Source organism: Diospyros lotus, chromosome 2 (genome assembly GCF_014633365.1).
Source record: "Diospyros lotus cultivar Yz01 chromosome 2, ASM1463336v1, whole genome shotgun sequence".
NCBI classification, from domain to species: domain Eukaryota; kingdom Viridiplantae; phylum Streptophyta; class Magnoliopsida; order Ericales; family Ebenaceae; genus Diospyros; species Diospyros lotus.
In genome coordinates this window covers 39,205,160-39,217,389 of record NC_068339.1, presented here as the reverse complement: position 1 = coordinate 39,217,389, position 12,230 = coordinate 39,205,160, and the positions used below count along the sequence as shown (strand labels likewise).

Genomic DNA, 12,230 nt, shown 5'->3' with positions numbered 1-12,230 from the left:
TCTGCTTCAAAAGTTAGTAGCATTATTACTTGAAAATTCTTTGATATTTACCTGAGTGCATATTCGGCACCCTTAGCTAGATTATGCCCAAGCACATGACAGAAGGCTAACTGGCAAGGGCAAACCAGCTTACCCAGCCTTCTCAGCCGATGCACGGGCAAACCGACAAGGTGCGGGAACAGTCCCATGATATGAGGCAAAAGGCTAAGGTGGTGAAGGAAGTTCCTTGCAAGCATTTGAATGGAAAGATTGACCTTGTGACCACTGCTCACTCCCATCCAATTAGTGATGATGAGGTGGTTATGGCTAACTAGTTTGGTACACTTTCATGGGTGGATATGGATACTCATGTTTCTAAAGATATGTTGGTCCAGGGGGAGATAGGGGTATTGGAGGAGCCAGGTATGGTGATTGACGATAGGGATAAGCGTGATTGCATTGAAGACGAAGATAGTTCATCAGGCAGACCCAGAAGCTCGGGAGCTGAGTTTGTTTCGGTTAAGACCAAGTCCCAGAAAAAGTGAGAGAGAAAGAAACTTAATGCGTTTCTCAAGGCTAAACAAGTTAATGGTGCGAGTCAACCTGTGATTACGGATCCAGCTTGAATCTGATTTAGTTCTTTGTGTGTAGTTCCTGTGTCTTTGTTGGCTGTGGCTATCCTCATTTGTTGAGGGTGTTTTTCCCTTTTGGTTGTTTGATGCGGGGTATGCCCTGCTTGTGGCTGTTGGTTTCTCATTTTTCAGTTAATATATTTGTTACTTATAAATAATAAAAAGCCTTAGTGGATAATTGGCATATAATGGGGCAGTTTCCTATGCTGTTTGAATTCTGTAGTGTCTTCTTTTTATTATTATTATTATTATTATTATTATTATTATTATTATTATTATTATTATTATTATTATTATTATTATTTTTATTTTTATTTTTATTTTTATTTTTATTTTATTTTTTTTTGGGGGGGGGGGGGGGGGGGTTGGTTGTTGACTGGGCAGAGAACGTTGTCACTAAAGAAGATAGAGTGCACAGATCTAAGAGGATCTACATGGATACCAAGACAGTTCTGGACGGTGAACAGATTGAGGATAATGTAACTGTGAGATGAAAGAGTTAGATATACAAGCTCATCAATGAAAACAAACAACAGGATCTAAAGGTTGGAATCCATCAAAGTATATTTTCAGGGTCCAGTAACTCTGAACTGGGGTAGCAAACCAGAATAGCCATTCATTAGACATAGAAGGACTGTATGATCATCAAAAAACAGCATTAGAGCCTCCAGGATTTGGCATTTCGAACACATCAAATTATCAGCCCCACAAATAGATCTTCTGTTGACCAAAAAACTATACAACAGTGCAGTGATTGGCTGGGTACAAGTAAAAAGTTGAGTAGCCATCATGACACATTGAGTAAAAAGATGGATTATAATTCAGAAAAGTACACCTTCTAAAGAATCTAAAGCTACCTAGATCTTCAAGAGGGTAAACTTAAGTTTGCTAGAGGGCCATGCCATCCTAGCACCCGTCATGTAATATGTATTCAAGATGACCAATGTGACAGGTCATCCAGTTAACTCTAAGATGACTCAAACCTAGAATGCTATAAAAGGGTAACAAACCTTGCCATAAAGCATTGATTTTCTCCAACTCGCTTTCTCGATAATGCCAAATGTCTCCCCTTTTAGTTATCCTGTCAGCCATTGCAATTATTGCTTGGTACTCTTTTAATTTACTTGCATTTATTTTATGTGATATTTGTGTATATTTGCTGGTCAAGTGATCACTTGGTTGAATGTTTCACATACTCACTTAAAGGAAGCACAATGAAATAATTTTTGAAAGTTCCCAACTCACCCTCTTAGGTTGCTATATGGGCGACAAAAAGGGAGAGACTAAAGCTAGAAGAAACCTTCCAGCATTCATCACACAATTTAGAGAAGATAACACCTAAGACTTGTCTTGTGGCGTGTTATGGATTATTTAATTTTTCCATTAAATAGAAGAGAAATGAGATTAGTGTGCGAGGTAACTCTCCAACTACATATTTTCTACAATATGTATGCGCCGGCTTGAAGGGGTGTGTTGAGAATTCATAGTAGCTTGTATTAGATGTGCCATATAGACTAGTTGTACCTTGTACCTAGCATAGGTAGCTTGTACATAGCAGTTACAATGTTTCAGTATAAGTACTTGTAACCTAGCTTAATAGTTTTGATTTGTTCTCTCCCTCCAATTTCTCTTTCCCTCTCTCTGTTTTATCTCAATTCTGTATATCAGTTTTTCAGTAGTATCAAGGTGCAAGGAGGTTGGTTTGTGGTATTAGAGCATAAGTCAGATTCAAAACAGCAATAACAAAAAAATCACAAGCCTTAATCCCAGTAGGTTGGTTTGGCTATGTCTCCAACCATCTCTATCCATGGCCATATCCTTTGTAAATCAGATTAAAAAAATTTTTGAGGTGTCTTAACAGTTTGTACCATTATACTCTTGGAACCCTGAAAATTGTTACAATTGCCATTGAAGGTTGAAACCATCTGGTATGACATTGGAGAATACAGCAATGGGGAATTGGGACACCCTATTAACCGCCTGATGATATTGGAGTATATAGAATGGGAAATGGTGGAAACTATATTAGGCTTGCCTTCAATTTTATATATGCCTGTCGGGGGATAAGGTTTATTTTCTTAGTTTTATCAATTTTATCCAATGGATTTGTATTTTATTGCTTTTTCTTCCATTTTTTGGTTATTCTTATCTGGTTGTTATGGTCAAACTCTGATCCAAAAGTGGGCTGAGTCTTGATCCTTATCATTTTGTTTGTTTCAGATTAGTTGATTAGATAGTGTCCTATTTTTGAGGAAGTGGGTTGTTAACCCTTAAAATTGTATATATCAAGCCTTATTCTGCTGGAATGAATGATACGATTTCTTTAGCTTAAATTATTAACAATGCCAATAGCCAATATTTTGGCTTCACAAAGCCAATATTTTGGCTTCACTTTTATTGTCTAGTCCTAATGTTCTGTTACTTGTTTATAGTTTAAGCAGCTGTTAGTTTTTAAAATTGTCTTAGAGATAGCTAGGAACAGAAAGGGAACCCCAGGTTTCCTTGGTCCTATGAGTCTCTTGCTGTGTGGTTTGCTACTACTGCACAGGGTCTACAGGATATCCTCAAACTTGTATTAAATATAACATGTCTTGTCTGTCATATTTTCAAGTTGTGGGCTTTTATCTCTTTCTGGGGGATATATCTGTTTCTCTTAATCACATATTTTTTTGCAGTGAACAAATGGATTGCTAAACTCATTGCCAGTGCCACGACCAAAATGATGGAGCAAAAAGATGAGAGGTGTGTACTTTGTATACTTAAACAATGCAAAATTCACTTGGTACTTATTTTCTTAAATTGCAGATTTTGTAATGAGCCCCTGAAGACCTATAATTAGTAAGCTTTAAGATATTATACGCAGTTGAGAAATCTAGCAGCATACAGATATTTTTACATAATCATCATCATCAACTGTACCTTATGCTAACCAAGTTAGGGTTGGTGGCCCTCCATTTATAATGTCAATTGACTTCTAAAAGTCACATTGACAATATAAATCTATGCAAAAGACAATGTGGCAAACTTTTACATTAGATGCCTTTCCTAACGCAACCTTCTGGAGAGGGAATGAGATAAAGTTCAAAAACCATCTTCATATGAAATGTTTTCGTGAGATAGCAGTGAACGAAAATAATTGATATGGTTGTGTTCCATAATATAGTTGATATTGTAAAACCAACCTATAGAACATGAAAACATGGCACATAGATAATTTATTTTTAGAAAATCTATAATTAAAAAATTTTTTAAGGCTCTTTGAAGAAACCAATTATTGGCTCAGGCAGCAGCATACGGAGGATTCATCTGGAAATACCCCATATTTGACATATTGTCTTTGGTTTTTCTTAATAATTGTTTAGTATTTTGGAATTTTTATTAGTAGTGCTACAAAATTTTACCATTCAGATGTGGTGCCTTACCTCATCCAGGATATTATTAGCTCCATGAAGAATTTGCAAATTAGTGTTAGCTAATTAAGAAGGGTTCTTATTATTGTTAAATAATAGTTTGATCTCTTTAAATCCCATTTGTAATTGGAGGAAGCCAGAAATTTAAACCTATAATATTGAATTTGAGTTCCTTCTCTTTTGTAATTCAGGATTACTTACTAAAAATTTGGGTTAGTTTCATATGTCAAACTTTTTATCAGTGATCCCAACTGGCATTCTTGTTTTTTTTTTATTTTTTCAACTTGACAATATTCCTCTTCCTCCTTTTGGCTTGCAACCCTGCGGTTTAACAATTCTTGTGTTTTTTTGACAGTGGCATCTTTATTTTGTTAATCTGATTGGAAATGAAATACTATGTAGCAGTAACAGGACTGTTACCAGAACATAGTTTGGTTCTTAGTGCAAGTATCCATTAATTGTAAAGGAAGAGATTGCATGGAAATAGTGGATGGTGCTTGTCACACACCTAGGGTGTAGAAAGGAAATGAGAAGAATACAAGGGAGAGAGAACAAAAATGGAGGGAGAAACAAAACAGAAAGAGAGGGAGAATTGAGGGAGAACAAAGGAGATGGGAAGAGAGAGAAATGTAGAGAGAGATGACAGAATTTAGATTATCATTCCACAATGCAATTCTTCTACCTATTCTAGCCTATTTATATGCTATCTAACTAAAAGGTGCAACAGGTAAAGTAGCAAAATATAATACCTAACTAATACATGTAATCTACTATTACTAATATGCCCTCGGGGTCATGACAATTTGAGAGGTTTCTTATCCCCAAGAAACGACAACAACTAAGCTGTTGTTTCTTCATCCAATTCTCGTTTTCAGTAACTGGTTAATCCTTCACCTTTTCTTGTTCTTTCTCTTTTCTTTGGCCTCTTTTTCCTTCTCCTTCTTAGCTTTATCTTGTGGACGAAAGAGGAAACAACATCACTTTGTTTAGTTAGTATTTCAGGCTCTCTTGAAGTACTTGCTTACTTCCCTTTGCTAAAACCAGCACCAACTCTTCTGCATGAACAGCTGCCATGATATCTCCAACACTATCATCTCCAAAGATAGAAAGGAACTCAAAGCTTGCTGCTGGCCAATACCTGCTTTGGTGCTGCAGCTTACCAACTGAAATATGAACAAACAAAACAGCACTAGTCTTGTTCCCAACAGCAAGACTTTTGCCTTCTTCAATTACTTCCCCTAGTTTTCCTCCAATTGCATGTTGTCTCCATGTTTCTTTGGAGTCCATGTAAGATTGCTCCGGTCTGAATTTCTCAATCAGAACTCCTTTAACAGAATGTGGAGCATCAAAAACCTGATCCATCCTAGGAATAGATGTCACAAGCATACACCTCATCAAATACATGAACGTTCTCTTCAGCACTACTCTCATCTCCGACCTGATTCATAGCTGGCATATCTAATGAATCAATGTTTTATTCTAATTTCGATTGTTCCTCTGTTTCCTATAAGTCAGAAATCTGAGGAATGACTCTAGCACCACTATCCGCACAGATGGATGGTCCTTTAGTCGAAATTGTTTAATCCAATGCTACTTCATTAGCATATTTTTCTTTCTGTTTGCCGGCATATTCCAATGGTTCACCTTCAACAGTTTTCTCCTCCGAAAATTCTTCATTAAGATAGTCATCTAGAACATCTCCTTCTAACCTCTTTTTTAAGAATACTCCTTAGAAAATAATTCAGTTAGAATACTGACTTGAAACTTTTTGACAATCATATTCATTAAATCGTCCAGCTTTTGGCTAACACTATCAAGACTTTCTTTGTATTTATCAAGTTCTCTCTGCATCTTGTGGTTGCCTTTTGCTATTTCCTCAATTTACTTACCTAAAAAAAAATCATTGCCGATCTACTTCCAAGGACTGCCTAAGATCAGCAATCACTCGTATTTTGGCACTGAAATCGCCTCTAATGCTGATTCTAATCCTCTCATAGATCTAAAGTCACCTGAATTCACCTTTGAAACTCTTTCTTGATAATCGCCTCTTGAAATCGCCATGAAACAGTCTCTTGAAATTGATTGCACCTCCTAAAATTGATTGCCTCTATTGCAGCTTCTTGAAAATAGCCCGCTCTCAGCTTCCGAGGATAGCCTTACTTTGACCAACTCTATTGCAGTTTCTTGAAAAGCGCTTGCGATCAGCTTCCGATGATAGCCTTGCTCTGTACCGAATGTCATGCACCTAGGATTGAGCTAGGGTGCAGAAAAGAAATGAGAAGAATACGAGGGAGAGAGAGAGAGAGCAAAAATGGAGTGAGAAACAGAACAAAAAGAGAGAGAGAATAGAGAGAATTGAGGAGAACAGTTCAAGAGAGATGACAGAATTCAAATTATCATTCCACAATGCAATTCTTCTACCTACTCTAGTCTATTTATAGGTTGTTTAACTGAAAGGTACAACATGTAAAGCTACAAAGTACAACATCTAACTAATATATTTAATCTACTATTACTAATATGCTCTTGGGGTCGTGACAGTGCTATAATGCAAGCTAAGCCAACTCAAAGTATCCTTTTGTAACACCCAATTTTTTAGAAAGAGACAAATAAGAGGGAATTGGCTTTCTAAAGCCATTGTAGATTAGGATAATTTAAAGTTTCCTAGAAATTGGGATTGGGTTCAGATTATTAATAGAGATTATGATGAGGGGTTATAATAGTTCTAGAGAGGTTTAGAATGGGATGGAAGTTTGAATTGAGGATAAACTTGATTTCTTTTTTTTTTTTTTTCTGTAAATAAGAATTGTATTAAAATGAAAATAGAACAAAGTATCTACAGCTTTAAACTAGAGCATACGGTGAACCTCATAACGATATCAAAAAAGATAAAGCTACCAAACATCTAAAGAAACCCTTTGAACTGAGGAAAATAAAGGAGTCTATATATAATAATATACAACAATCAGAGAAAGTCTTCAAGAGATGACCATCGAGGAAACAATGACCCTTACGGCTAATAAAGAGCACAAGCAAGCGGAAACACATCAAGAGAAGCCCTGAGGATTATACTAGCTTTGGCCATCTAAAGTTAACTGTGGCGCAAAGAATCCTGGGATGCTCTCAAGCATAATCTCTTAGGGTGCTCAAGCATACTCACATGACAAGTATTTCCTCCTTGTTTAGGTCATGAAAAAATTCAAATAGCAGATGGTAGTTTCTCACCTATTGTCGGCAAAGGCCTAATCGAAATCTCCAAAAACAGTGAACTCAAATCTGTCCTTCATGTTCCTCAACTTACCTGCAATCTCCTCGCTGTTAGCAAACTATCACAAGATTCAAATTGTCATGTCATCTTTTATGATTCCCATTATATTTTTCAGGACTGAAAATTGGGGAGGATGATTGGCAGTACTAGGATGGTGGACGGATTGTACTAATTTGAGGAGTTTTTCCCTAATAGTAAAAAAGTTTAAGGCCTCAATAGTGTTTGTTCAAATCCTATTTGTGATGAAATTATGCTATGGCATCTTAGACTTCGACATCCTAGTTTTTCCTATCTTAAGCATGTGGTTCCCAATATGTTTCAAGGAGTGAATTACTCAAAGTTTCGATGTGGAAGTTGCCATTTTTCTAAAGATCATTTTGCAAGTTTTCTGTCAAAATCTTTCTGTGCATCAAAGCCATTTTATTTAATACATTGTGATGTTTGGGGTCCTTCAGAAGAGAATACCCTTGTCGGGAAAAAAATGGTTTGTCACATTTATTGATGATCATACAAGACTGTGCTGGATGTATTTCATGCAAAAAAAAAAAAAAAATCTGAAGTGGAAAAATTGTTCAAAGATTTTTACCACATGGTACAAACACAATTTCAAACAAAAATCTTCTTTCTGCGTTCTAACAATGGCACTAAATATTTTAATGTGTTGAAGAAATAAAATAAGACCGGGCAGGGCCTTGAAAATTCCAAGAGACGCATCCATTATCATCTTTCTATTTATTTTGTTATTTTGCTTTGTATTATCTTGTATTATTTCTTAGATTATCTTTTATTATATTTTAGTATTGTAATCTAGTAGAATAACATCTAATCCTAGATAATAGGGTTGTAATCTAGTCCTGAATCTTAGGAGAATTCTTAGGAAACTTCTTGTATAAATATTTCTAATTCATATCAATAAAGTGTGTGGGAATACTTCTTCCCTTTCTCCCTTTCTACATGGTATCAAAGACTCATTAATAGGTTGATACAGTTTACTGCCTTCATTGTACTATCACTTCAATCTATTCAAGTACCTTCATTGCACCATCACTGTTGAAGTCAGAAAACCACTATCCGGCCACCGCCTACCTGCATCGCCACCACCATTGGGTTCGCTGTCATCAGATCATTCGACCACCAGAGACCCACTGCCGCCCCACACGCCACAACCAGTTTGCCTCCGACCCCATCCGTCGGCGCGTGAAGGCACATTCGCTAACCTTTCACCTCCAGTTGCTCTAGATCGGCCCTCCGATGTTTGTTTAGCCCACCCCTGGTGTCGAAATCGTTTGTGTTCGTGTTTGATTCTTAGCCAGTCCTCTCTACTTTCCCTTCAGCCTTAATTGCCATCATTTATGCTCCTTTTCGAAGGGCAATAGGTAGGTTTGTATCATCAACAATGGGATTAACAAATGCTGAAGGCATGGACTGCATATGATCCAAACTTTGAGTAGGGGTTGAGGATGGAGCATGCTCTGGGATAGGCTATTTTCGTTTGTACACATAAGGAAGATATCAACGAATGGTTGGAAGACTCATATACTTATCACATACCAGGCCAGACATTGCCTTTGCTGTCAGCTTGGTGAGTTAGTTCATGCATAGCCCTATTGAGGAACATATGCTAGCCGTTAAAAAAATCTTATGTTATCTAAAATCCACTCTAGGTAAGGGAATTCTATTTAAGGCAGGAAATAAGTTGAACATCAGAGACTTCTCAGATGCAGATTATGTAGGGAGTGTAACTGATAGAAGATCTACAAGTGGCTATTGTGTGTTCCTAGGAGAAAATCTTGTGTCCTGGAGAAGTAAGAAGCAAAGTGTTGTAGCGAGATCAAGTGTAGAGGTGGAGTTTAGGGCTATGGCTATTAGCCTATGTGAAATCTTATGGCTGAAAATTATCCTCAAAGATCTAAGGGTTCCAATCCAAGGCACAATTGAGTTATGGTGTGATAACCAATTTGCAATCAGTTTAGTCCATAATCCAGTTCAACATGACCAAACCAAGCATGTTGAGATAGACCGACACCTCATAAAGGAAAAGTTGGAAGCAGGCGTCATTCATCTACCATATGTTCCATCTGAGGAACAAATTGCAGACATATTGACCAAGGGACTGCCAGTAAGAAGATTTGAAGATCTAGTAGGCAAGCTAGGAATGTGGGACATACATTCTTCAACTTGATGGGGAGTGTTGAAGAAATAAAATAAGACCAGGCCGAGCCTTGAAGATTCCAAGAGACTCATCCATTATCATCTTTCTATTTATTTTGTTATTTTGCTTTGTATTATCTTGTATTATTTCTTAGATATTTCTTAGATTATCTTTGTATTATCTTTTAGTGTTGTAATCTAGTAGAATAACATCTAATGGTTGTAATCTAGTCCTAAATCTTAGGAGAATTCTTGAGAAACTTCTTGTATAAATACTTCTCATTCATATCAATAAAGTGTGTGGGAATACCACTTCCCTTTCTCCCCTTCTACATAATGAGTGTTTGGGAGTATTTTTGAATGAAAAAGGTATAATCCACCATTCTTCCTATCGTGAAACCCCTCAACAAAATGGCATTACTGAAAGAAAAAACAAACACTTGTTTGAAGTAGCGCAAGCTACCGTGTTTTCTATGCATATTCCACAATATCTTTAAGGAAAAGCTATTTTGACTGCATCATACTTGATTAATCGAATGGCTACTAAGATTTTAAAATTTGAAACTCCCCTCAATTTTTGTAAATCAATTTTTCCAACTACTAGATTGTACTCCGATTTACCATTAAAAGTATTTGTTTGTACATGTTGTCTATATACCTACTATTTCTCGATCCAAATTGGATCCTAGAACAGAAAAATGTATTTTTATTGGGTATGCTCCAAATCAAAAGGGTTATAAGTGTTTTAATCCCCTTACTAAAAGGACCCTTGTTGTTGAAATATTCAAGATAAACCAAAGCTAACAACCAGCCGAGATCAAGATCAAGATAATCCTAAGTGATAGATTGTTTGATGATTGTTTGATTGTTTAGATTTGTTTAGATTATTTCAGTTTTACCTTTATATTTATCTTTGTGTTTTTATCTTCTTGTTGTATTTAAATTAATGTAATCTAGTCCTAGATAGTAGGAATGTAATCTACTCCTAAAATATAGGAGAATTCTTAGGAACCTCTTGTGTATAAATTTTATCATTGACATCAATAAAATTATAAGGAATACCGGTTCCTTTTCTCAACATGGTATCAGAGCTTGCAAATCCAAGCCTGTTTTTCTAAGAAATCGGTGCCTTCATTGCACGATTTTGTTTTTTTTCAGTGCCTTCATCACATTGTGCCCTAATAGCACCCGATTTTTTTTTCTGCCGTTCCACACACTTTTTTCATCCTTCTGTTCTTCCTTCAACATCAGCGAATCCATGTCAGAAACATCAGCAAACCCATTGTCTTCACCTACTATCATCACTGGAGAAAATACTGCAGTAGACCAACCTTCTCCTCTCACGGGCGAACTACCAAGTATTCATCAATCCTATCGGCTAGATGGTAGGAATTTTCTTCAATGGTCGCAGCTAATCAAAACCCTTCTTAAAGGCCGAGGAAAGAGTACCCACCTCACTGGGAATCCTCCACCAGAAACCGATCCAGGCTTCAGCACATGGGACGTGGAAGACTCCCGCATCATGTCGTGGCTATGGAGCACCATACAACCAGACATCAGCAGGAACTTTATGTTCCTTAGTACTGCCCGAGCAGTTTGGGAGACCGTTTATCAGACTTACTCAAAGGCCAAGGACGCATCTGTGATCTTTGATGTCAAAACAAAGATCAATGGTTCAAAGCAAGGTCAGCTAACAATCACCGAGTATTATAATCTGATGCTAGGCCTATGGTTAGAGCTTGATCAATACCAAGCTATAAAGATGGTGTGCCAAGCGGATACTACTACTCTCAATCAAATTCTTGAAAGAGACCGGATAGTAGAGTTCCTAGCTAGCTTAAATCCCAAGTTTGATCAGGTAAGGGTTCAAATTCTTGGTAAGGATAAATTACCTAGCCTAAATGAGGTGTTTGCTATTGTTAGAAGTGAAGAAAATAGGAGAGGAGCCATGCTTGGTGGATCCAATATGGAAGGATCAGCACTCCTCTCCAACAACAGATCATGGAAGCAATCAAACAATCGAAATAAATCCAGACGAGAGGGGCAGTGGTGTACCTTCTGTAATAAGCCAAGGCATACTAAGGAGACTTGCTTCAAGTTGCATGGAAAGGAAGCAGTCCTCAATAAACTTGGTGGATTCAAGAATATAAGGACTCAAGGTCCTCCGCAAAACTACCCTCAAAGCTATCTTTCAAACAAAGAACCAGAGGGAGAAGTAGAAAAAGAAGAAAGGCCGAGTGTTGGAACTGGTATGGACTTCAATCAGCTCAATAAAGAAGAAGTTTATAAGCTAAAGGAATTTCTAAAAACCATTCAAGATGGAGGGGGATCCGGATCCTACTCTATGGCTCAACAAGGTAAACAAATCAGTTTTATTCATTCTTTAGCCTCCAAAACTGGTAGGAATAACACTTGGATCTTGGATTCAGGAGCTACTAACCATATGACACCAAATTTCCAGTTTTTTGATACTTATGAGCCTTTTACATCATCCAAACAGATCACTATTGCCGATGGAACCACAATTCCCATTAAAGGAAAAGGAAAAGTTATCTTTGGTCCAAATTTGTCAATCAACCCAGTCCTTTATGTACTAGATTTAACTCTTAGCCTTATTTCTATAAAACAACTCACTCAAGACCTCAATTGCAATGTTGTTTTCTCTCCATATGTGTGTAAATTTCAGGACATGGACACGGGGAGGACGATTGGTGTGGCTAAAGAGCAACATGGGTTGTATATCTTACAAGGGGGGAGCACTAAGCCTAAACATCAGCTGTAGGCAACCTA

At 37.1% G+C, this 12,230-nt stretch overlaps 1 protein-coding gene across 7 annotated transcripts in view; it reads left to right on the top strand.

The window, feature by feature from the left end:
- LOC127794987 (ABC transporter C family member 13) overlaps positions 1 to 12,230 on the top strand; it is a 186,050-nt gene that overhangs the window by 117,018 nt on the left and 56,802 nt on the right. For all 7 annotated transcript variants that reach the window (XM_052326357.1, XM_052326356.1, XM_052326358.1 and 4 more), the window contains one exon: positions 3,287 to 3,353. In XM_052326357.1, the coding sequence (XP_052182317.1) occupies positions 3,287 to 3,353 (67 nt within the window). The remainder of the gene's footprint in view (positions 1 to 3,286; positions 3,354 to 12,230) is intronic.